This window comes from Pantherophis guttatus, chromosome 1, assembly GCF_059756535.1.
Source record: "Pantherophis guttatus breed Tessera chromosome 1, ASM5975653v1, whole genome shotgun sequence".
Lineage (NCBI taxonomy): Eukaryota > Metazoa > Chordata > Lepidosauria > Squamata > Colubridae > Pantherophis > Pantherophis guttatus.
In genome coordinates this window covers 268,911,359-268,938,698 of record NC_142063.1, presented here as the reverse complement: position 1 = coordinate 268,938,698, position 27,340 = coordinate 268,911,359, and the positions used below count along the sequence as shown (strand labels likewise).

The following is a 27,340-nucleotide window of genomic DNA, read 5'->3' as shown; positions in this document are numbered from 1 at the left end:
ACAGAAATTTGAAGCCCTATCCATTCTAGGATGCTTTTGCAGGCACACAAAAAAGAGAAGGCTGGATACATGCTGTGGTAAATATTTTTATCATTCTTGTGGTTGAGGGTTGAATGCTTTGAGGGATCTATTGTCAAGAAACAGCACAGCATTGGTGACCAAGACTGTAGCCAAAGATGAATAAAGATATCACTTTTCCTTTCTCCCACTCCTTCTGTTTCCTTCCCTTTCTTCTAATCTCTCTCTCTCTTTTTTTTTCATAATCCTTAAACCCCATCTCCTCTATTTCTACTTCTTCTCCCTCATCAGCATTTTCTTTCCTGACCAATAGATTTGAATAATTTATTTGTGGAGATCTTCTTCTCCAACTCATCCTTCTTTTATTTCATTGCTCATTTTAGCTGCTGAATCTTTCTGGTCCCTTTTTTTCCCCAAAGAACTGATTAATTGCAAAGGGATGTTTCTCCTCTTTACTCTCCATTTCTATCATTATAGTTCAATCTCTTCCACTCTCGCTTGTGCTCTATAAAAAGGGCTGTCTCCATTTTGGCTCATAGATTCCCCCATCTCTAGTTTAAAAGAAATGCTATCTTAATAAAAATGACATCACTTTTCCTCCCAGTTAAAATGGAAGTTTTCATTTCACGTTTATCATTGATAAGCTTTGCACATTAATTTGATTTTCTCGGTGATCATCCAGCCCTTATTTTTCTGCTTCTGTTTTGCAAATGTAGGGACAGTTTTAATACAATATTTGCACTGTGGTTTGCTTCTCAGTATCTTGCAATCTAAAGCTAGTAGTTCAAGGCACATGACTATGACACCAACAAGGATAAAAGTGACATCTTGTGGTTAGATTCTCATAAGTAACCATTTAAAAAAAAAAAGTGGTATTTCTGACGTGTATCATCTATATGCAACCAATAGCATAATCTCATTTTTTTCCCCTGTACATTCTGCTTAATTGGTATGAGCATCAAAGAAGGCTTGTTCATTAAAAACAGCATTTGGAAATAATAACTAAAAAGATTAAAAGCAGCAGATCTTTAAAATGAGTGTCTTATGAAACATTCCACCACTTTATGGTAAAAAAGTCAGAAATCTAATTAGAATATCTGAAGGTTTTGAAAGACAAAAAGGAAGGTGGAGAGGACAAGAATCATACTAATGCTATAACAACCACATCATCGTATGAGGTGCTGGGAATATTATCTGAGATTGTCCTCCTACCTAGGAAAAATTCTACCAAGTTTGGACACTTTCTAATTGGCTCCTCTTTCATTATCAGGAGTCAATCTATGTCCACTTCTCTGCTATCCCTGAATGAAAGATGATTTTCTATTCCTGGAAGCTTAGTTTAGATGCAAGTCATAATTCCTTGATGCTACACAAGGCATGATGTGAATTCCTCAAGCATCGCAACCTGACTAAGTCAAGTGAAATCCTTTTGGAATAGAGTATCTTCTGGCTCTTTTTATGCAGGAGAGCGTATATATTGGGAACATTCAAATAATTCCAGTGAATCAACCCTACTCCCTGATCTGGGATCAGTTTACCTTGACAACTGTTGTTAGGGATGGAATTCCTCATCGCATAACAACAGTAGGCAGGGTGGATTGTTCCACAATGCCACTAAGTCTTTGTAATCTCTCTTGGAACCCATGGTAGCTTAGACCCAGCATGACCTCAGTGGTTCTCAACCAGGAGGATGCAAGAGCATCTACAGAAACCTACACTTACAGCAGCTATCCCCGAGTGGTACCCAACAGAAAGCGGTATCAAGAACACTACGTAAACAATGGGCAGTGAGTAATGACACTTAACTTTACAGTCTTGGACTCAACATCTAACCCAATTATGAATCTGACTCAGCCTAATCAAGCCTTCATCTCTAAATTCTTTTTCTTTTCTTCCCCTGCCTTGCCAATTAGATGTTTCAAACTCTAGCCCTGCATTCACATGAGCATTAAATCTGTCCTGTTAAACATGCTCTTGGCTGTATATAAAATTATCAAGATCCTTTCCTTTCATTGGAATACTTATTCCAGATAACAGCAGCACTATACACTGGATAATTTAATTTATGTCTTTCTATTATTGAGAAAGAACTACTGTTTGGGACAGTGCCCTGCAAACTGAAGAAAGGATAATGGGTTTTATTGATATAGCTATTATTCATGTTACGTTTAACAAATGCATCCTATTGTGCATTACAGGTGAGCACCTCCTTGAAAGAGAATGTCAACCCTGAAGTTGGCTGAACTGTGGCCATTTTCTTTTTTGTAGTTTCTAGGGAGGTTTCTTTTCTCACTGCTTCAGAGCTGACACAGCCTGGAGTGAAGGGGCCAGGAAGTGGGGTGTAGAGATTAGCTGGGGTGTTATAGTCTAAATAAAATTATTTCCCCTGGGAATCAAGGACGTTCATGCAGATGTCCGCAGGGTGGAGAATGAGGTCATCTAGCAACTGGGCTGTATGCTGATTGGACCATGTGACTGAGACTATGGGGGGAAGTGATAAAGTTTACTTTTAATTGGGGGAAAAACCAGTGCCAACTTAGAACTGGTTTTCCACCAGGAATATGACAATTTGGATGGGGAGAAATAGGCTCAGACTCAACCCTTCCAAGACCGAGTGGCTGTGGCTTCCGGTGTCCCGATATAGTCAGCTGGTGCTATCGCTGACTATTGGGGGTGAATCTCTGCCCCCCATAGAGAGGGTCCGCATTCTGGGTGTCCTCCTGGACACACGGCTGTCTTTAGAAGAACATATGATGGCCGTGGCCAGGGGGGCTTTCTATCAGATTCGCCTGATTCACCAGTTGCAGCCCTTTCTGGACCGGGATGCCTTGCGCACGGTCATTCACGCCCTTGTCACCTCCCGGCTGGACTACTGTAATGCTCTCTACATGGGGCTCCCCTTGAAGACCACTCGGAGGCCCCAACTGGTCCAGAATGCGGCCGCGTGGGTGGTTATGGGCACAACTCATTGTGCCCACGTGACACCCCTCCTGCGCGAGCTGCACTGGCTCTCAGTGGTCTTCCGGGTGCGATTCAAGGTGCTGGTCACCACCTTTAAAGCACTCCATGGCATGGGACCTGGGTACCTTTGAGACCGACTTCTGCCACCAATAGCCTCCCACCAGCCAGTCTGCTCCCACAGAGAGGGTCTCCTCAGGGTGCCATCGGCCAAGTTATGTCAGCTGGTGAAACCCAGGGGGAGGGCCTTCTCTGTGGGAGCCCCTGCCCTGTAGATTGAACTGCCCCTGGAAATGCGTAAGATCTCTGACCTCTGTGTCTGTGCCCTCAAGACCCTGCTGTTCCGCCAGGCAGGGCTATCAATGTAATGATTTTAAATTGGGTGTTTTAAATTTTTGGGGTTTTAAATCTGAGTCGAAATTATTTAATAATTTTAATTATTTTTAATTGATGTCTGTCCTTGTGCTTTTAATAGGCTGTACACCGCCCTGAGTCCTTCGGGAGAAGGGCAGTATAGAAATAAAATTATTTATTTATTTTATTTATTTATTTAATTTGATATGTCCTAATAAAGAACTTTCTTTGAGGAACTTGCTTGCCTCGAAGTTCTTATTGAATTGGGATGTATTACTTGGAACCCTAACATAGAATGTGTCTCTGCCTTTTCTGCTGCTAGCAAGACAAATTTGTGTTTATACCCCCACAGTCATAAACCTCACTGCCCAAAGAGTGCAAAGTCACTCAGTTTAATAATTCTATTGAGTTGTGCCAGTATAAAATTTTTATGGTGGTGGTGGAAGCACCACCATCACTAAAACCCAAAATCTAATTCACTTCCATTAGAGATACCAAAGCTTGGTTTAGAGCAGCTGCTTTACAAAATCACTCTTCCATCTCTGTTTTTTCTGAAAATATCAGGTACTAGTAACCAGATGTGGAGAAAGTTGCCATCTGAGATCAGGAAGAAATAGAGTCAAAGTAGGCAATCTAAAACTGAATGGATACAAAGCCCATCTACATTCTACATTGTTAAATGTCTCCCATTTCATAAGAGCATTTAGCTCTATCACACAGCCTGATAATATTTATGGAATCAAATTTCTATATGTTTGTGTCTCTTTCATAAATCCCTCATTAGCAGTATTTTCAAGATATTGATATATTCCCTTCTTAATTTTATGAATTACAGAGAAGGGCCAATTAACTATGGGAACCTCATGTATGATCGTAGAGTGGTTCGAGGAAACACATATGCTATGCAGATGTTATCCTGGGTAGGTTCCTTTTCTTATAAATATTTTTATCTCTTTTAATTATGGGAATGCTGGAATGTTATTGGTGAAATATGCTTATTTATGTGGGTGTAGTGGTACCTAATTCACATGCTGCTCATTGAGTGATGTTCATGCATAGATTTATCACTGAAGAAATGCATTTCCATCTTCAAATATCCAGCTTTCTTAGATACCTAGAAACAATATCCAGAAACAAATAAATATCTCATTATAATCATTATAATATCAAAATTATCTAGAAACAAATAAATATTCATCTTTCTTACACATCTAAGAACAAATAAAATTATAACCAGTAGCCAACATGGGTTCGTCAAAAACAGATCATGCCAAACAAATCTTATTTCATTCTTTGACAAAGTGACTAAATTAGTAGCTCAGCAAAATGCCGTGAACATAGTATACTTAGATTTTGGTAAGACATTTGACAAAGTAGATCACAACCTACTTCTCGGTAAGCTAGAAAAATATGGAATAGACAGCATCATCACCAGATGGAATTGTAACTGGCTGACAAACCATATTCAATGCGTAGTCCTCAACAGAACCACATCCACATGGAGGCAGTAAGTAGTGGGGTACCTACGGTTCAGTTTTAGGCCCAGTACTCTTCAATATCTTCATAAATTATCTATAAAGGCACACCATGGGAAATAGCCTTCATGATCATATGATTAGCATGTTCATGACTTTAGGCACACATTTTAGAAAAGAAATCAAAATTGAGTAGCTAATGGAAAGTTTATGCAATGACGTATTATAGTTACAACATTTGTGTTGCAAAATATCTCATCAAATGATAGTGCTCAGCTGACTTGTCTGAGCTCCTCTAAGAAAAGTCAGGTTTATTAGTACAAGGGTGGGTCCCACCAAGGAATCTCAGTATACTAGACTGAGAAGTTGAAAAATATTCCAGAAATTGATAATAGCAGATCACTATTATAATTCTTCCCAAAATATCCTGCATGGTTGTGCTCAAAGAACTAAAGTTGAGAAACAACCTTTTCAGACTATATAGAGCCACTGTGTAAAGTTGGAATATAGCTCCCAACTTGAGGTGAAGAATGTCCATTGACTTAAAAGCTGGTAGGAGGAAAAGACTAGAATTTGAATGCTGAGGCAGACATGTTTACATGTTTATAGGGTTTGTTTCTCTCTCTCTCTCTCTCTCTCTCTCTCTCTCTCTCTCTCTCTCTCTCTCCCTCCCTCCCTCCCTCCCTCCCTCACTCCCCTGTATATATTCTATTTCATTTGAAATAAAGCAACTTAACTAGCAATACATATGTTTATGTATTAGATGTACTTCTGTAGTTAGCAACTCATGAATTATAGGTCAAATGCAGATCCCAGGAGACTTTCTCCTTTCTCTTACTTAATTCTGAAGTAAATTGAGGACCCAGTTGTGGGGGCAATAAGCTGACTTTGTATAAATATACAAAAGGATGAAGGCTATTGCTGAGCACATTGTAAGCCGCCCTGAGTCTGAGAAGGGCGGCATATAAATCAAATTTTTTTTAAAAAAATGCCCATTGCTCAAAATATCTGTCATGATAATAATCCTAACATGAAATATCCTAAAGCTCTAGTCCTATCAATTCTCAGGATTCATGGATCTCCTTGGTACTTGCAAGTAGACATGCCCAAAACAGTTAATGAAGGAACATGAAAATTGTATTAATATGCAAAGCATAATAGTATCAACCCAGTTTTAGTCTAAGCAATGTAATCTGCGATGAGGCCTTCTAACATTGTCCATGATGCCAATGAATACTAGGCTGTTCATGTTCTAGAAAGTCATTCCATTCCTGAGGAAAAATAGAAGAGCACAGTGTCTGATAGATTGAATAAAACCTGATGGCCTTATCTGTCTTGACTTTTGTTGGATATCATTAATGTTCTGTAAATATAGGATATAGTTTGAAGGTGATTGTATTTCAGTCTCAATCATCTTATTTATTCAAGAATAACTCCTGAAGAATTCTTCAAGGTTTAATTCCTTACAAACATGCTTTACACTGGGTGTCCTTTAGCTCTCCATGCAGTTTGAAAAGGCTCGGTTTTCTTTAGTTTATTCTGTCAGTCATCTGTGACTTGTTAGTCCTCTCCATCTGTGGAAGAGCAGCTGCTAAGCATCATTGCTTTGCTTGGGAAAAACACAGAGGATGTGTTGCCTAATAAGTGCCAGCAAAGGATACTGAATGAAGGACCATTATGGTAGTTCAAAGATGTGTATGATGATCCCAACACTATATATGTAAACATATTAATTCTATATTGCATTTTGTGCTGTTGCATTGGATAACATTTGTGTAAACTGCTTTTCTGCTGCTTTCATACACAAAAGAGGAAGATTACAACAACCAAAGAGAGTAAAAAGGAAACAATACAATGATACCGTTAGCAGTTTCTTGAGGACTGTAAGGGGAATATATTTTAAGTCTGTGAAAATAATAATGTAATGTAATGTAATGTAATGTAATGTAATGTAATGTAATGTAATACCATACCATACCATACCATACCATACCATACCATACCATACCATACCATATCATACTATACATAAAGGTAAAGGTTTCCCTCGCACATATGTGCTAGTCGTTCCCAACTCTAGGGGCGGTGCTCATCTCCATTTCAAAGCCAAAGAGCCAGCGCTGCCCGAATGTCTCCGTTGTCATGTGGCCAGCATGATTAAACGCCAAAGGTGCACAGAATGCTGTTACCTTCCCACCAAAGGTGGTCCCTATTTTTCTACTTGCATTTTTTACATGTTTTCTAACTGCTAGGTTGGCAGAAGCTGGGACAAGTAACGGGAACTTGCCCCATTATGCAGCACTAGGGATTCAAACCACTGAACTGCTAATCTTTCAATTGACAAACTCAGCATCTTAGTCACTGAGCCACTATACTATATTATACTATACTATACTATACTATACTATACTATACTATACTATACTATACTATACTATACTATACCATACTATATTAAATATTACAATACAATACAACACAACACAACACAACACAATATAATATAATTTTCAGTCTCCAAATGAGACTCAGTGTGATATATTTGGATTAGGAGCAAGGAGATCAAGGTTCATGTCTACTCTCAACCATGGGAAACTTTGACACTCTCTCACCCAACCCAACCTACTACTGAGGGTTGTTGTTATGGGGGAAGATAGGAGATGAAAGTACGGTGTATGCCCCCATGATCTCTTGAATCACCCAGCTATACATAAGACATTAAGAAAGAACACCATGTAAAATAGCAGAGAATTCTTCTCCTTCCTCTTCAGAGTCCAGAACCTGAACCTGCTGAAATCAAGAAGCGACATGAAGCCCACAAGAAAATGCTTGAACGGCAGCAATTAAAGAAAGAGAATGAGGTCCACCCACCAGAAATTAAGGATGTTGGAAATCGCAGTGATGTGCAGACAGGTAAAGCACCAGACAGCATCAACCAATTATCAAATCACTTCTAGACCTGAGACGAAGGATACTCTGTTGGGGAAGAAATATCCACCCAAATAATGGGCATTGGACCATGAAGGAATTTCCCTTTTTCTTTTCAACTTTCCTGATTTTGCTTACATTTTATACTTTTTTTTCATGACATTATAAAAAGAGCATATTGCTAGGATCCCTTCCAGGGACCATCTGGATTAAAGGTTTTGTCTTTCCTATTAGCATTCTTTGCACTGCACATACTGCATGTCATTTTCAAGATGACATCCTAAACATATTCACTATAGGATACATTCAATACATAGTGTTATTTGTTCTTCTTTTTTTTAATATTAACAATCATGCTAATACTGTCAGTACTTGCTTTTTAATGAACAACAAATCACCTTAGAGCCACAAGTTACTCCAGTCAACAGTCCTGCCAATACTGTACATATATTGTCATATATTCTGGGCAAGAAGAGTGTCCTAATGATGGATATTCACAAGAGGGAGGTATTTTTTAAAAAAACAAAATCTAGATAGTGACCATGACTGTATGATCAAGGCCACCATTTTGTGGTTTTTTTTTTAATGCAATCCACAATGCTGTGGCCTAGAGGTGGCACTCTTGCCTCACAATCAGGAGGTTGTGAATTTGATCCTAGGTAAAGGCAGATGTAGGGTCTCCTGCTTGGGCAAGGGGTTGGACTGGATGACCTTCAAGGTCCCTTCCAATTCTGTTAATCTGTTAAAGTACACCTGCATAAAGTAAAATTAAAAAAGAAGTCTATATTTTTTTTCAGTGGCTGTTCTAGGAACCACAGATAGAGCCTAGGAACATGAAGTATTACAAGACCGACTTCCATGAGTTTTATTTTTCAGAACTGTACCTGGAAGAGATTTTAGATCGTATTATTGAAGTTGACATTGAGTGTCAAACAGATGCTTTTATAAAAAGGCTATCCAGCCCAGTGTTCATCCCACAGAAGACTGGAGTTGATGTAGCAACACAAATTGAAGAAGGAGAGGTACAAACAATATTTCAATACTATTCTAGATCAGTGGTTACCAACCGGTGGTCTGTGGACCACTGGTGGTCCACGAGAAAATTTTGGTGGTCCAAGACGCACCCGGGTAGAGGAGCTGCTCCGGGATGAGCAATGACCAGTCCTGTGACTAGAGCTCTGGAATATGGAACTGGCCAGGCAGCTCATGATGGAGTTGTAAATCTCAACCCCACCATGAGGTTTGTGCAACTTGCAACTTTGCAGTGCAGCCCTCGCCAGCCGGAATGAGGTAATGGTGCAAGGGGGGGGTGGCTGTGCAGGCAGGCTGAAGGAATGGGTGGTGGCAACCCCAGGCTCTTTCTTCCCCCTGCTGTAGCTTCCTGTCGACTGAACCCACCAGTGGCTGTCCCTGCCCCTCGCCCTTCCTTCCCAGTCACTCCTTGCCTGGCAAGGGAAGGGTGGGGGATGGAGATTTGTTCCATATTTCAGAGCAAGAGCGAAGCTTCGTCTCTTGCTGGATCTTCCGGCCCTTGTTGGTCCTCCACGCACGGGGAGATGCCTGACTTCCTCTCAGCCCCAAGACGCTGGCTAGCCCATGAGATGAGAGAGAGAGGGAGAGAATGAGAGAGGGAGAGAGAGAATTTATTTATTTATTTATTTATTTGTTTGTTTGTTTGTTTGTTTGTTTGTTTGTTTTATTTTATTTTATTAAATTTTTATACCGCCCTTCTCCCGAAGGACTCAGGGCGGTGTACAGCCAAAAATAAAACACAACTATATGAAAGTTAAAAGACAATTTAAAAATATTAAATAATTTGGCTGAAAGAGCTAAAATAGAAACCACCCATTAAAATAGCATTTAGGCCAGCCCTGCTTGGTGAAACAATAGCGTTTTGAGGGCGCGGCGAAAGGTGCGAAGGTCGGGGATCCTACGAATCTCCGGGGAATCAGAATCAGAGAGAGAATGAAAGAGAGAGAGAGATGAGAGAGAGAGAATCAAAGAGAGAATGAAAGAGACAGAGAGAGAGAAAGAGACAGAGAGAGAATGAGAGAGAGAATGACAAAGAGGGAGAGAGAGAGGGGGGAGAGAAAGAGAGAATGAAAGAGAGAATGAGAGAGAATCAGAATGAGACAGAAAGAGAGAAAAAGAGACAGAGGTTGGAGAGAGAGAAAGAGAGATATGAGAGAAAGAATGTGTGGGAAAGAGAGAGAAAGAGAGGGGGGAGAGAGAGAAAGGGAGAATGAGAGAGAAAGAGTGGGGAGGGGGAGAGAGAGAGAGAGAGAGGAGGGAGAGTGCCTGAAGGACCCCATCTTGTCACTGGGAGTCCAGGCGCTTCAGCAAGCGGTGCGCTGGATTCATATTAGTGGTCTGTGGGATTTAAAATTATGAACTTGGTGGTCCTTGAGGTCCAAAAGATTGGGGACCCCTGTTCTAGGTAATTCAAGAGGTAATGGGTTTTTTTGCCAAACACATCTTTAAAAATTCCTATTGTAGAAGCTTTAGAACAGGAGTGTTTTCTAAGCCGGAAAATATAAAAAGGGACTTATGGTATTTGGCACTACATATCATTACAGCGGCGAGACTGACGTATGCTCAACTCTGGAAAAATCAAAATATCCCAACAGAGGAGGCTATTATAAAAAAAATTTTAGAATGTGCGGAAGCAGATATGCTAACTAAAAAATTAAAAGATAGAGAGCAAACACAAGTAGGTTTAGCTTGGGACAAATTTTATAAATGGTTAGAAAAGAGGAAACTATAACCCACATTAGATGAGGAACGGTATTTAATGAGAAACTTATATTATATAGGATAAGTGAGGTCGGATAGACCTAATTGATGTATTAAGGTATATAAGCTGTTCTGTCTTCTCCGGAATACAATATAGAGTTATAGTACCGAATATTTGTTCATTAAGGTACTATATGGAAGTATGTTTGTTTATTGTTGTATTGGTTTTTTGTGTGTCACTTTATGTTGTGTTGTCTTTTCTTTTTAACTGAAATGTAAATAAAGATTATTAAAAAAAAAAAAAAGAACAGGGGTGTCAAACTAGCAGGGTCACAGCAGCATCACGTGATATATTGCAACTTTTTCCCCTTTGCTAAACCGGGCGTGGCCAGCACATGATGCATCTGGGCCACGAGTTTGACAGCCTTGCTTTAGAAGTTAAAACATTTTGTAATAGTTTGTTCTTTCAATCATTCTAAAATTCAATACTATATGAGAACTGTGAAACACCACATCAGATATTCTGAACCCCAGTTCTATTTTTTTTCAACTGAGGTGCTTACAAGAAAATGGGAGTCAGCTAATTTTTTGGGGGGGGGCAGTGATGTGCCCATAAAGACCTGTCTCTAAGGTCCTAGCAATCATTCAGTAAAGCAAGGAAAGCAGCATGTGGCACAATATGACCTCCAGGCATCTAGCAGGTGCTCCAGAAAAATCACTGTTGCACCCGCTTTCCTAACATTTGCTGTATTTACACTCTCAGCATGTTTAAAGTGTCTGAGCATGCTCAGATACAAGGACTGAAGCAGCTTCCCTAATGGTGCCCACACTGATTGCTAGAACTGGTTGCCCAAAGACAACAATAATGTTTAAAAGGGGAAATAGAGACAAATAACTATGGCGTATATTTCAGGCTGCAATTCCTGATTGAGAAATGATAATAACAAAAAACATCTTCTGGAGGTCGTGATCTCTGGGCTATGGGAAAATTCAAGCAAAAGGAAAGTACATCTCATAGGACATCCATCCATGTCAAAGTTGTTTACCTCTAGACCTGGAGTAAGATACTTATGTTTGTCCAGATGATTTTAATTTCTATTACATGACCACTAATTTGGGAAGCTGAGGATTGTAGCTCAGAACATCTGGAGGGATACAAGTTTCCCCCTCTTACCCTAGGTCAATTGAAGCTGGAGGAAGAAAATGACAACATCTAACAAAGAGGTTGGAAACAGAATTGCTTTGTTGCCACTGCAGTGAGAAAGGGGATGTTTTTCACCAGTCTTTCTTTTCAGGGAAAATGACCCTTGAACAATAACAGCAATTTCCACCTTTTCCATGCCTCCTATTGACCCTAATGCTCTTCATGAATGGAAAAAGTGGTCCATGTTAAGGTATATCAAAATCTAACATAAAGCCTTTCACCTGCTCAATTTTCATAAGCTTGATGGATTTCATTTCATTTGAGAATCCCAATGTGATCCTTAGGAACAGACCATATTTATTGTCTTTCTCCAAACTTCCGTTGCCCAGCTAGCCTTTCAACAACTCTGTAAGCTTGGTAAGAATGATTTATGAGGAGGTCCTTGATGCTCTCTGAACTTGATGCTCTAATGACGTTACCTAGATTGGATAATGAAACATCTGCAAGGAAACAAGCTCATAAGAGGACCAAGGACCCTTCATTTTAACCCTAACTTACAAATATTGTCCTTTATAAGAATGATTGTCTCCTTTTAACAAATGAAAGGCTTTGTTGTGACCCCGACTCCCGAGCCTGTCCTAACAGAGGAAGAGGACTCAGAAGGTAATGGGGAGAAACTGACAAGGCCTTCCTCTCCAGGACCCTCCTTTCTGGCAATGCCTCAGGTTCCATCCGAAGGCCAGGAGGAACAGCCTGGGATGTGCCAGGAGGAAGGCATATTGGAGCATCAATTAATAGGGAGCGAGGATGATGAATCCTGGCTTGATCCCTGGCAGTGTCGGAGGGAGAAGCTTGTGCAGCAACGGAAGAGGCGTGGGAGGGCCAGAGATTGAGCTGAGTCACGAAGCCACGCCCCACCAAGAATAAAAGTGGGTCGGATTGCTCTTCAGGCTTTGTGACGAACAAAGTTAAACCCTAAAAGTCACATTGTGATCTCTGAAATTCGGCTTGGATATATTTTGGACTGAACATTGACTAAACTCTTGTCTCGTGGATAATTTGTTGCTCCTGGAACGGACTGAAGATGACTCCTCTTCTGCTTTATGGAAGTGAAAACGGTCTTGGCAGGCATTCGGCAGTTTGCTGCCAAAACCTTGGTCTGCCAAGAATTCTAATCTGTTTACCTAATAAAATATTGGCAGGCGTGCTTAGTATTATGTTTGCCTGTGTGAGGAAGGGGGACAGAACAGGCTTGTCTATGACCTGACCAGAAGAATATATTTTCTTGTTTCCTGTCATGGAGTAGAATGATATTGCACAGCATTCATTCGGCTCTTTTTTTTTTTTTTAACCCTCAGCTCTTTGACTTTGATGTTGAAGTTAAACCAATGCTTGAGGTGTTGGTAGGGAAAACTTTGGAGCAAGCTTTGCTTGAAGTCAGAGAAGAAGAGGATCTTAGCAATCTTCGGGCACACCAACATGTCTATCAGGAATTGCGCAATGCAGAGTTGGCTGAAGTGCAACGCCTCGAAGAAAAAGAACGGCGACACAGCGAGGAGAAGGTAGAATTGTTGTAGAAACCATTACTTAGTGGTTTGCTTTGATGCTTATGTATTTTGCTCTAGCATTTTTTAAACAAGGAATTGAGGCTGGGTGCCATCTTATCCTTTGCTTTGAGCATCAAAATGTTTTCATCTCACTCTAAAAATTAGTGATTCTTATACACTTAGTTTCAAATCTGTCAAGTTTTCAGTGACTTGAAGTTACAAATAATTTAAATTAGATATGATCTCAAAAGGACAGCTTCTTTTATAGCAAGTAAAGTAAGACAAACTGATACTGTTAAATACAAATATGAGGGAAAAGGCATATAAATACTTAAAGTAACAGAATAACAGAGATGGAAGGTATCTTGGAGGTCTCCTAGTCCAACCCCCTGTTCAGGCAGCAAACCCTATACCATTTCAGACAAGTGGCAGTCCAGTCTCTTCTTAGAAAATTCCAGTGTTGGAGCATCCACAACTTCTGAAAGCAAGTCATTCCACTGATTAATTGTTCTAACTGCCAAGAAATTTCTTTTTATTTCTTAGCTGGTTCTCTCCTTGATTAGTTTCCATCCATTGCTTCTTGTCCTGCCTTCAGGATTAAAAATAGATTTTGATGGCTTTATCCATACAGCATATTCTTAATACAGGCCAAGTGCCTATCAAACAATGTTGCTGAAATTCACTTGGAATTTAATTCCAATTAAACAGATTGAGTCAAGGTAACAGGAGTGCAATTTTGCTTGGTTACCTGGGAGGAGTTTGGTCCTGTAGCTCCTTAGAAAGTAGGCAGGTTCCTTGGGACAGGTAACCCAGCTATATATTTGTTAGACTTTTGCCCTTCTTGACATTTGAAAGCAGTCTGAGAAATGACTTATAATTGGAGCCATACAAACGTTAATAAGACAATCAAAATACAATAATGATCTTATTACCACATGTGGTGGTCATCGCCGAAGCAAGGAGATACTGGAATAAGATACACACGTGGTTGGAAAAAATGATAAAGAGCCGTATTGACTTTAAACCAGATATTTTTATTAGGGATCATACCAGAGATATATAACAAAGAATTGCAATACTTAATTGTGAATCTTTTGACAGCAGCCAGAATTGTATTTGCTAAAAATTGGAAAGGAGAAAAATTACCTAATGATGAAGAAATTATTAAGAAAATGATGGAGTGTGCTGAAATGAATAAACTGACATTTGAAATAAGAGAGCAGGAAGATAGACAATATTATTTGATATGGGATTTATTTTATCAATGGATAGAGAATAAGAATTGGAGATAATTATGATATAAATGAATGTTGAAATTTTTGGAAATAAGCAAGCATATTTAATGATAAATTGAAGAGAGGAGGAGCACAAAAAATGTCACCGACTGATACGTTGTCTGTAACTGTCTGGAATGATAATGTTTTTATGTTTGTTTTTGTTCTTAAAAAAAAAATTAAAAAAATACAATAATGACTTTCAGCAGAAAGTCATTATTATTGGTTTTCTCTGGAATCAATGCATTGTTCAATACTTACAGATAAGGGGGAAGGGGAAAAGTCTGCATATTTTATATATTATGTAAAAATATCCACATTACTAAAAGTCACATGGAAAAATTGATGATTATTTAAAGAGACGTCGCATGGCAAAGCAACATGAAATAAAAGCAAAAAGAGAAACGGTGTCTAAGAAAGTGGCAGCCCAGGCATTTTCTTTCCAATATCTGGCAGATCTGTTTCCTTCAGCCTTTTTTAACCTTCGAAATCAAGGATTTTTCTATGATGAAGTACAAAGAGGTAAGTGTCATTCATATTGGAAATAAAATTTTAAAATCCATATCTGTAATCCCTTAAATCATCCTATGTGATAACACTTGGCCCTCCAAAATGTGCCAAACCCAAATGTGTAGAATATTTTAAAAGACTTTGCTAGGACAATATTTCTCTTGTTCATGTGTTGCTTGATAAGTATTTTTTTTACTTACTTTACATTTTTTGAAAAATTCTCAAGGTGACGAACAAAATTGCATATGGTGTTTGCTTGATTAGGTTCAGATATGACTGCCTTTTAATATCTTATGCAGTTATTTTTTTAAAAAAAAATCAACCCTGATAAACTCTATATAACATGGATGAGATTAAAAGAAAACCCCCTACAGTAAGAATTAATTGAGTAGCTTAAATTGGCAAGTAATATAATTACGCAAGAACCTTAATGGTTAAGCTCTATTGAGAAAGCAGAAGTGTCTTAAGCTGATACTTAAGACTACAGTAAAAACAGCAGCAGCCAAAACTGAAAGGGGCTTTAAACTCCATTAATCATCTCGCCTAATCTCTAGAGAAGGATAATCCATACAATACCATGAGCCTCAGTCATTTATTTTTAAGCAGTGAGCAAATTCAGATGGGGAAAAATATGTTGCTTGATCCCAAACCATCATTATTATTATTATTATTATTATTATTATTATTATTATTATTATTTAATCTTTAGTGAGATTCATAGCCTTTGAGGCTGGTTAATAGCTCAGCAGCTCGAGTCCTAACCAAAGACCTAGGAACTGTTAAGGTATCATCATCATCTTCATCATCATCATCATCATCATCATCATTATTATTATTATTATTATTATTATTATTATTATTATTACTACTACTATTATTATTGTCAGTGGTATTTAGCTAGGGATATATTGTCATGGAGAAAATCTATGTAGTGATTAGGATCACAAAAAACTTGATGGCACATAATCAATTAACAGTGATATTTACACAACATTGACTAAGGGGTAGTATTAATTTCAAGGCAATTAAACCATTAAAAATGAAAAGGGTTGCATCAATATTAGCTGCGATTTCTGAAATATTCAAGTTGATAAGCATAAGATTACTTGGATTTAAAGATGAATGTGGCATCAATAAACTGCAAACATTTATTATATGCTAAAGGTTTCTGTCTTAAATTTAATAGTTAATCCTAAAGTCTCCACTGTATTGTTATCTATTGTTGCTTTTGCATATTAAAAGAAAGGAAAGGAAAAAACAAACCAACAAAACATTCAGAAAGTAATCACAAACTCTCTGAGAAAAGATGGAGATAGAAAATATCCTAGGCCAGTGATGGTGAATTTTTCCAGACTGAATGCCCAAAGCGTGCATACGCGAATGTGTGCAAGTGCGCATGAACCCCCAAATGCAATGTGCATGCCCCCCGCATGCGCCCTGCCCCTGTGCATGTGCGCCTCCTGCATGCACCCCACCCCATGCATGTGCACATACCCCACATGCACCCTGCCCCCTGTGCATGTGGCCCACCCCATGCATGCATGTGCCCCCCACATGTGCCCCAGTCCTGGTCCCTGCACATGCACGCATGCCCCCCACATGCCGCCCCAGCCCCCACACATGTGCAGCAGAAACCCGAAGACCAGCTGGCCCGTGGGAGGCGCGGGAGCATGCATGACAGAGCTGAGCTGGGACGGCAGTTCGCATGCCCACAGAGAGGGAGCTGCATGCCATCTCTGGCACATGTGCCACAGGTTCACCACAGAGGTGGGTTTCAGCAGGTTCTGACCAGTTCTGGAGAACCGGTAGCAGAAATTTTGAGTAGTTTGGAGAACCAGTAGTAAAAATTCTGACTGGCCTCGCCCCATCTATTCTCTGCCTCCCAAGTCCCAGCTGATCGGGAGGAAATGGGGATTTTGCAGTATCCTTCCCCTGCCACGCCCACCAAGCTATGCCCACCAAGCCATGCCCACAGAACCGGTAGTAAAAAAATGTGAAACCCACCACTGGTTCACCATCAATGTCCTAGGCCAAGCAGCGGGGATCAGGACCTAGCTAGAGAACTGGAGAGAACTATCTCCTAAAAGCAAGGGCTTCAAAGTTTCCAGGCCATCGATCATTATCATCATCATCATCATCATCATCTAGAACCCCTGATTGAGAGGCAAAGTTCTAGTGATAGAAAAAGCTATTTTCAAGTGACTTTTTTTACCATTAGTTTCTTTTGGAATTCTATCAAGAATTCCATACAGAATCCCATGTTAGTTCGATAAAGTTCCACATGGAACTCACATCTTGAGTTCCACATGGTATACTTCAAAAAACTATCTCCTCCTCCTGGATATTGTGAATCAGTACTATTTTTAAACTTAACACTTCTTTCAGAATAAGAGTCCTTAGTATTTTACAGTTAGAAATATTTTCTGAATAAAGGATAATGCTGATAAATACAAAAAACATACAATGATTTTTGTATCTATTTTTAAAATATGCACTAAGTAGCCATTCTATTAAATTTTTAATCCATTAGTAGTCAGTTCTCTGGATAGATTAAAAGTTATTTAATACACTAAATTATTCTAATTATTTGTAAAAAGAAAAGATATCTAAAATGCAAAAGGAAATAAAGAAATAGCACAGCATAGTTAGCTAACCTGAGAAAAGTTCTTACATATTTGGAAAGAAAGTTAATGAAACTGAATGGATATATCACCAAATAATTACATCTAGGATCATGCTATATTTCATTTTTCTCACTTTGCTTCACGCATAAAATTATCTAGATAATGAACAAAAAATACCAACCTGATAAGTTGTAATCTTATTTATTACAATTTCTAAAGAATCAGCCATTGTACTTAGTGGACACAGGAGTTTTCTACCTATTTAAGAATCACAGCACTGTATAATGCTTGTTTTCCTTTGGTACTTTGCATAAATAGATATTGAGAAAGGATTCCTTCCATATGTGATGGGCCGTGTAGAACTTCGGCTGCAGAAAACGCTTCTAGGAAGAATAATGACAGATGGCAAGTATACCAAAATGCTCTGGCTATCCAGGATTTGCTCCTGCTGGTCAGAGAAAAGCCAAATCAATACGATGCCCAAGCAATTAGCATTGTGAACATCTGAATTATACAAAAATCAGAGGAAAGGACACTAGTATAATGGTCAGAACTTAATGCTTGCTTTAATGCAAGAGTGCACAACTGTGTGAACCACCAAGAACCTTGGTTGTAGCTTCCACAATATTTTTCTCATGCATTTAATAAGGCAGAAAAGGAAGTGTATTAAAAACACATATGGTCATCATAGTAACTGCCCTGAGTTGATTTCATTTGAGCAAAACTGCATGATTTAATTTTTGTAGTTTTCATTTTGGACACACTCTCTCTTTCTTTTCTTTTTTTCTTTTTAGATTTAATCCCTGGCATATCAGTTAATAATCTTCCATCTGAAATAGCTGAGAGTTTACATGTGAATTTTTGGTAATCTTGCAGTAGCACACAACCATGTGATGGTACAACTGGCTGCAAGGTGTGCAAGATCTAAAGACCAAGAGGGTGGCATGTTTGGGGTGAAGTTTTTGGTTTCTTGCCTGCTTATGTTGTGTTACCTCTAGATTGAAAATGGTAATGTTCCGATATTGTACACATCTCTATTGTAAAGCTGCTCAGAAAACACACAAGAACCCAAAGATGCAACAGCAGCAACTTTAGTTTCCATCCATCTACTTCTTTCTGAACATACATTTCAGCATTAACCTGCTGTCCTTGTGGCATTCAAATTATGTCCTTGTCTTTTTTTTATTCAGTTCTATTGCCTTCCTTAATGATGTGTATCTGAGGCTATGTTGATGAAACAAAATACAATTTCAAAACTGAAGCTATTTTTACAGTTAAGAGATTATCTACTCAGGTAAATGTTAATTTAAGGTAATTACTTTTGCAGGCTTAATTAATGAGGTCATCAAAAAGAGATTGGACAGCTTCGAGGAAAATAAATTACTACCAAAGTCTCCCCGGTATAAAATACTTAAAAACCAGGCATCACAGTTTTCCAGGAATGCTGCTATGCTTAAAAAGCCCACTGATTTCAGAAGACCTTCGATGAGACAATAAAGAGGATGTCTACATTCTAATGCACAAAGATTCAGGTAATTAGGGGGGTAAAAGATTCAGGTAATTAGTCCTACCAAGGAGATATACGGCTTGGCCATCATCCTAGTGAAAATTTCACACAGTTTAGGCCTGGGTCTTCAACCTTGGCAACTTTAAGACTTGTGGACTTCAACTCCCAGAATTCCTTAGCCAGCCATGCTGAGGAATGGGGAATTCTGGGAGTTGAAGACCACAAGTCTTAAAGTAGCCATGGTTTACACTGTAGTCCTGACAAGCTCACTTGAAGCTCTATTATTTCTTTTTAAAACTCCATATCTTTGTACATGATCAAGAGGTTAGAGAGCATCAATTTCTTTCAATGGTCTCCGTCACCATCCAAGTCTGATTGGGGTCAATGAGCAACTTTGGTGTACTGCTGGCTAACCAAAAGCAATACTACCAGTGGTGGGTTCCTCCCAGTTCGGCCCGGTTCGGTCGAGCCGGTAGCGGTGACGATATGACATCACCGAACCGGTTCTCCACCCCCCCGCCCTCCCTCCCACCCACCCACCCACATTATTCTTACCTTTTATTTGGTCCCACCCCCAATCTATTGCTGCCTCCTGAGTCCCAGCTGATGACTAGAGGGGAAAAAACTGTTTAAACTCTTGCTGCAGGGCTTCAAAGGGCCGTCCTACAGCTGATCAGTGTTAAAAGCAAACAAATGAGTCAGGTCGTAAGTGTGAGGACTCGTCATAAGTGCGAGGACCTTCCAGAAATGACTCTGACCAGCTAGCCACGCCCACCTAGTCACATGACTTCCAAGCCACACCCACAAAATAAGCCACACCCACAGAACCGGTAGTAAAAAAATTTAGAACCCACCCCTGAATACTACCCCTCCACCAAGAAGGGCTGCATTATTCAAACAGTTCCTACCTCTATATAAAAAAAAAAACACCTTGAAGCAACCACTTCACTATATTATATGAAAAGGCTGTTCTATCTGCAAATTAATGTTCTATCTGCAAATCTGCATATTACCCACTGTGGATGGGTGTTGTTAGATTAACTATTCCATTCTTGTTACCAAGAAATGATAGAGACCATGTTGTCTATTTGGTAAAATATAGCACTATAATTGCTGCTTTACCTAATTAACACCTTAAGTAATGCCTTACTCTTTGAGGAAGATAAGTCATACAGAAATGTGAAAAATGAAGTGTCTTCAGACTGTTAAGACAAAAGTACCACCTTATGTATTTAGCAAAATAAAACAAGCTGAAAGATTATATGGATTTTCTGGTTAATAAGTTTATTTGTTTTACGTGGCCACCCATTTTATATGTATAACTCTGGGCAGCTAACAGTTAAAAAGAGAATAAAAACAGAATAGATACACACATCATTCTCCAAATCAGTGTTTCCCAACCTTGGAATTTTGGGCTCAATTGTGGTCGTAAATCGAGGACTACCTGTAGATTGTCCTGTAGATACAACTAAAATAATGCACTGGCGACAGAACAGAAACAGTTTTGTGCTCCCAATGAATTGGGCTGGGGGAATTACACATTCTTCACATGGTCCTTTTTAATAGCTGGAGGCCATTTTTGCAAATGCTTTTTCATATGCAGAGTGAAGTGGGTCCCAACTTTTTTTCTTGCTGGAAGAGGGAAGTGAGAATTTTTAAATTAGGACAGCTAGATCTGGAGTGTAAAAATCCAGATAATCTTCAGATGGCAGCAAAGACTTAAGAATTAAGGGCCTGGTGGCTCAGCAGACTGATAGCATTGTGATTAATACCAGCTCTCTGCAATTACTGTAAGTTCGAATCTCACCAGGCTCAAGGTTGACTCAGCCTTCCATCCTTTCTAAGGTAGGTAAATTAAGGACCCAGTTTGTGGGGGCAATAAGCTGACTTTGTATAAATATACAAAAGTATGAAGGCTATTGCTTAACGCATTGTAAGCCGCCCTGAGTCTCCGGAGAAGGGCGGCATATAAATCAAATTTAAAAAAAAAAAATCTCTATATAACTTTGTGGGATTTTTTTCACCCAATCAATCAATTAATCAATCAGAACACAGCTGGGAAGGACCTTGGAGATCTTCTAGTGAACTCCAACACCCTGCTTAAGCAGAAGACCTTATACCATTTCAGATAGGTGGCTGCCCACTCTTTTTAAAAAAAACTTCCAGTGATGAAGCCCCTACAACTTCTGATTTGAAATCCTGATTTGCTGCCCTAACTTTAGCTGACTTCCCTTTTATACTGCTACCACTAACTGTTTTTCTTATCCTGAACCAGAACATCCTAATCCTCCATACTTGCTAACAATAGTGGCTCTCCCAGAAAGGAGCCCTGGGAGAAAACTATTGTTTAAAAGTTTGAATCCAATGAATGCACTTGTTTGTAACTCATAAAAGGTAAAAATACTGATTAACTTCGATGAGAAAGAAATCTCTCCTATGGTCACATTTCAACTTGTTCTGGTAATCTTTCAAACAAAAGGGTATGTGCATGTGTATAATTTCATGCCCTGATTGAGACATTAAAATAAAAACCTGACAAAGGAAAGATCAGTAAAACACTACTGGTAGTCCTCAATTTACAACTGGTTGTTCAAGACCATTCGAAGCTATGATGACTTCAAAATAGCCACTTACAAGTAAGTCGTCCTTGAAATTCTGACCTCTGCCACTCTGGTCACGTGATCACATTTTGGTTGCTTGGCAACTGACTCGCATTTACAACCAGTTGCAGCGTTCTGGGGTCACATGACTACAATTTATGATATATATTTTTTGCCAATTTCCAGGAAAAAACACAAACACCCATCCGGGAGAATGGATTTGCTTCATAGGTATGTGGTTCACTTAAGGACCACAATAACTCATTTTACAATTATCATTAACATGTTTGTAAAATCAAGTCCTATCTCATGCAGTGCTCCAACTTATTGACTGTAGTGACTTATGACCAAAATTCTGAGTTTGTATCGTGGTCATAAATCAAAGACTACCTGTAGATTTTCATATGTTTCGCATTAAGTTTTGCTGCATCCAATTGTATTTGCTATGGAGGATAATATAGGATAGATTTTTACAGCAAAAATTTGAAAAAAAATAAGGGAATAGCAGAAGTAAAAAAATTGAGATATTTAGCAAACATCCAAGGAGCTTCAGAAGCGGAATAAGAATGAATGCATTTTATTCTTTTTAAACCATGACTGGATCTTGCCTTTAATGAAATTCAATTCTATATTAATAATTTCTCAAGAGTTTCTGCAAGTGTTACCACTAGATGTCAGTAAAATTATTAGAAGCAAACTATACTTCTCTGTTCTTAAGCATGCAGTCCATTTTCTGGTTGGCTGAAGTTGTGGCATTCATTAACTGTATTAGGCATTCCTACTCAGAAAGACCAAGAAGACTCACAGAAGTCCCATGGATTTATGGGAATATAGCCTCAATATCTTTTAGTACTGGTCATTTGATATTATTATCTGAAATACATTTTGAGCAGTGTATGTTTCCTTCAGAATTAAAACCAATCTGATTGCATTCTTCCCCCCTCCCCACCCCATTGGTGGGAATAGCTGAAAATTAATGGACAACATTCATGAAAGGTGGTAAAATATGCAACTTTCTAATTTGTTTTGAGTGGATTTTCAGAATACCAGCAGCTCTGGTTGTAATCCCGGACCTGGCACTAAATACCATCATCAACTAATATAACCAAAGGCCACATTGGCTAGATAACAGGAATGTACTCCAAAACACCAGAACAGCATAAAGCTGAAGATTACGCCTTATATGTTATACCAAGAGAATAGTATGTGGGTAAAATAAGATATAAGTAACAGCTATAGCTCTGTGTGTCATGTAGTAATGACAGCTTAGTGCTGAACTGCATACATATACATGAACCTCATAAGTGTAGCCTTCAATAAATTCATTTTCAAGTTCTTGAGAAGAAAACATGAGAATTTACCTAAACACCTAGAGCACAGGTGTCAAACTCGTGGCGTCCTGTTGCCGTGACATTTCACAACATTTTTTCCCTTTGCAGAGCTGGGGTGGGCGTGGCCTGCACATGACGCATCTGGCCCGCGAGCCACCATTTTGACACCCCTGACCTAGAGTGCTGCTAACAATGAATACAGATAGTTCTGAGTGTGACAGAACAATGAAGCTTATCCATGATTAAATTATCCATGGGGTATTAAACAAGTTTATACAATGCACTACTATACCATACATTAGCCAACCACATTTTAGCCAAGTGTGTTGTGTGAATCTTTCCAGAAGAAGTCAAATCAGACTTTCATTCCCCCCCCGCCCCCAAGTTTCCTTGCCAAAATTCTCGCTTAAGATACATTAAGTCACAATTTCCCAGATAGAAGATTGGCAGATGAGGCAGTAATTAGCCAGCGATGCATCTCTAAATCATATCAAGACATTTTTTCTCATTCACCTAGATAATTTACATTTCTTCCATGCTGGGCTACAAAAATCTGAAGGACTATTGGACCCTGATCTGAATCTGAAGGACTATTGGACTCAGGGGTACCAAACTGGCAGCCCGTGTGCTGGATGCATCACGCACAGGCCACGCCCACCCCAGCTCCGCAAATGGGAAAACCGTCACAAAACGTCATGTGACAGCAACGTGACACCGCGGGTTTGATACCCGTGCACTAGACATAACTCATTCAGGCATAGACTGGAGTAACATATTTCATTAATATGTGAAGCCAGCCATTGTGCTTTTATATAATGGATTACAAAATGAGAACCCGGCCAGTTGCGTTCATTCAATAAATTATAGTTAAGAAAACTGCAGTTTAATGTAAAATGTAAACCTATCCTTTGTGGCATAATCAGTGAACTATGATTAAAATGAATTAAGGCACAGGGGAATAGTGTGTATTAATCTAGTCATGCACACTCTGTCATATGTGCATGATACATTAGGACGGTGGTTCTCAACTTTTTCTTCAACTCGCCTTTAGATACCTTTTGTGGCCACGAACCATAGCCACAGACTACCAAGACTTAACTCAAGATTTAAATCATAACATTTCTTCAAGCCTTAGTGGACGCCCTGTGATGATCTCACGGCCCCCCAGGGTTCCACAGACCACAGGGTGAGAACCACTGCACTGGATATTCAGTACTTTTTAAAAGAAAAACAAGGCAATGTAGAAAACACCTTACATCTCCCTCTGATCCTTAAATATATCTATGCTAGAGATGTTAGAGCTATGCCTAACCATGTAAGGAGCCTTAACTTGTGCCAGTTAGGAGTTTTCATGAAGCACTCTAGCCTAATTGTACTAACTGACTAGTGCAACTCGCCTTCTCTCTAATACAGGAGTCCCAAAACGCTGGTCCATGGATCAGCACTGGACTCCGGCATGCCAGAAACCGGGCTGCGCAAACAAGCAAAGCCCCATCTGCAGGATGTAGGCAGCATGGGAAACCACGCCCCCTCTGGTCCACGGAAAAACCTCTCTCCACAGAACCAGTCCCTGGTGCCCAAAAGGTTGAAGGCCACTGCTCAAATGCCTAAGGATTTGAGGATATTCCTGTTAGTGGGCCAGCACTTCAAGAAGAACATAGCTACTTGAAAGAACATGGCTGCATTCCATTGCAGAAAATTAGTTTAATTGTTAACCACTCACTAAGAGTCCCACCTTGTTCAGCCTCATATGCCAATTGAGGCTACTCTCTGAGCAATTTGTTAACTGTTAATGAAGTTATAAACCAAAGTCTGAAAGTGAATTATTAAAAAGATTAATTATTATACATATTTGTCATATGTTTCCTACCTGAGGGTTTGCTGTTTCTATGTACATAGGGTTTCCAGGTGGAGATTTCTGCTACACTACTAGTATTATACTAGCATGCTATATACACAAGCCATATTTAAACAAACCACTACTTAACATGATGCAGGAATTCAGCCAGTTGGGTTTTTACTCAGAAAGAGATGCAAGATTTGTAATATTTGCTTTATTTACAAATATGTAGGATGAGTATATTGGAAGCAAACAGATCTCCTGCCTTTGAAATCCTGAAAAGTATCTTCTACAGCTTCTTCCCCACTAGAAAGCTGGATACCACCAGCCTCTTGAAACTAAATATAGCCAGAACCTCTCCACATTCTTTCCATTTCAGCCTTCAAATTTTTGTTTTTGATGACTCTGCGGGCCCACCCTTCTTGTCTAAATGGGAACCTTTTTCCTCTACCTTAGGATGAAGGCTGAGGACAAACTAGCTTGTATAGTTAAATCAGAACCACCCATCCAAATGAGAGGATAGCAAGGGGAAAATTTCATTCAGCCCTTGCAGGGGTATTAAAAGAAACATTTAAGAGGAAGAAAAGTAAACAGCTCAGCAGTGATTGAGTAGGCTAATGGGCAGAAAATTATAAACAGTGCACGGAAGCCACTGAATGAAACAGTCTGAACCCTGGACAGAAAATCCACCAGTCTGCAATATTTTATTTATTTATTTATTGGTTCGACATATATATATATAATTTTGATTTATATGCCGCCCTTCTCCGGAGACTCAGGGCGGCTTACAATGCGTTAAGCAATAGCCTTCATACTTTTGTATATTTATATAAAGTCAGCTTATTGCCCCCACAAACTGGGTCCTCAATTTACCTACCTTAGAAAGGATGGAAGGCTGAGTCAACCTTGAGCCTGGTGAGATTCGAACTTACAGTAATTGCAGACAGCTGGTGTTAATCACAATGCTATCAGTTTGCTGAGCCACCAGGCCCTGTATGCCACCCTTCTCTGGAGACTCTGGGTGGCTTAAATGCGTTAAGCAATAGCCTTCATACTTTTGTATATACCTGCTTAGTAGGGCTTTCAGCCCCCCCTAAGCGATGTTCTTTTTTATACAAAGTCAGCTTATTGCCCCACAATCCGGGTCCTCATTTTACCTACCTCGGAAGGATGGAAGACTGAGTCAACCTTGAGCCTGGTGAGATTTGAATTTGCAGTAATTGCAGGCAGCTGGCAGCTAAGTACTACTTAACAGCACTTTAGTCCGCTGCGCCACCAAGGCTCATAATATATAAATATTGCTATCTATATATTATTTTAAGCTAATTTATATGGGTGTCCATTTGTCAGATAAGATGTTACAGATTGGTTTTGTCGTTCGAATCGTAAAATTGTTTCTCAGTTATTAGTAGGCCATCTAACCATCATTATTGGTCACCTTAATAAAGCATAAACTCTTAGCCATCAATCTACTGTTTAATAAACTAGTTTGGGATGTTCATCCAATATATAGTTCTGTAAAAACAATGTATATACACTACGAGGACTGTCTGGCCAAAGTTAATAAATTTATAAGACAACATTCAATGGAGAATTTAGCACTCATTTAACTTCTTCTCACAGAGCTCAGTGAAGCTCCAAAATCTTGCCAACTTTTGGCTGGATTGTGATATATATGGAGCACTATTAATTAAGTGTTCTCGTGTCATTTTCTATTAATAATTTGTTATTATCCAACATATAAACTCAGACTATAGAAACAACTAAATAATGAACTTCTTAAAAAGTAATTAAAACCACAGAAGTCTTATTTGCATTGTAAGCAACCCAAATAGTATAATTTGTTTTTTAAAAAAGGCTCTTAGATGAAATAGATAATGCCCAATGTTAAATCATTTTTGTTTGTTTTATGTCTCCACAGAATCTAAGAAAATTTTATATAAACATTTGGGAGAATCTACTGAATACTTGTGAAGAAAACTGTTATTTTGGCAAGCATTAAATTGAATGCTATTTTTCAAGTGTTTTCTAACTGGGTATTTTGTTTTAAACTTTTGTCATTGTAGTTATTATTTTGACTTTATTTCTATAATAATATTCTGTAATTGAGAGAGACATATAGGAATATAGTATACTATTCCTGTAAAAATGCATTTTCTAATATGTGGAGGAAGTTTGGGTTTAGCCATATTAAATTATACCCATTAAAATCAAAATGATCTAAATTAGCTTAATTGGTTAAGTCTCATGTTTTCCACCAAGTCTATACTAATATTTCATTATAGTATGCTATTTTTATCTGTTACTGATTTTAATAATTATATGCTAATTTACTTTGTTTAAGCCATTTTTAAGGGAAGAGAGTATATTTTATAATTAATATACTAGAATAAATATTTACTTGATTATATAGCCTTTATTCTATAATGAAACTAAATTGCATTTAAACATTGCCCTGAAAACTGCTATCTTCCTTTCCAATGGACTGATAGCTATC

At 38.8% G+C, this 27,340-nt stretch overlaps 1 protein-coding gene across 1 annotated transcript; it reads left to right on the top strand.

Annotated features, from left to right (window-relative positions):
- The first annotated feature begins 1,628 nt into the window (after nucleotides 1–1,628).
- Nucleotides 1,629–27,071, top strand: RSPH3 (radial spoke head 3). The gene is made up of 9 exons (XM_034427266.3): nucleotides 1,629–1,805; nucleotides 4,166–4,250; nucleotides 7,577–7,718; nucleotides 8,610–8,755; nucleotides 12,969–13,172; nucleotides 14,791–14,953; nucleotides 17,884–17,970; nucleotides 18,893–19,097; nucleotides 26,765–27,071. The coding sequence occupies exons 1-8, from the start codon at nucleotides 1,681–1,683 to the stop codon at nucleotides 19,060–19,062; spliced, it is 1,122 nt and encodes a 373-aa protein (XP_034283157.2). The 5' UTR covers nucleotides 1,629–1,680; the 3' UTR covers nucleotides 19,063–19,097; nucleotides 26,765–27,071.
- The last annotated feature ends 269 nt before the right edge of the window (nucleotides 27,072–27,340 follow it).

Bases quoted from the DNA above. Each gene is read 5' to 3' on its own strand.
- RSPH3 (XM_034427266.3), top strand. From the start codon at position 1,681: ATGACCTCAGTGGTTCTCAACCAGGAGGATGCAAGAGCATCTACAGAA. The intron at 7,719-8,609 runs GTAAAGCACCAG...TTTATTTTTCAG, and splicing joins TCGCAGTGATGTGCAGACAG to AACTGTACCTGGAAGAGATT. The intron at 13,173-14,790 runs GTAGAATTGTTG...GATTATTTAAAG, and splicing joins GGCGACACAGCGAGGAGAAG to AGACGTCGCATGGCAAAGCA.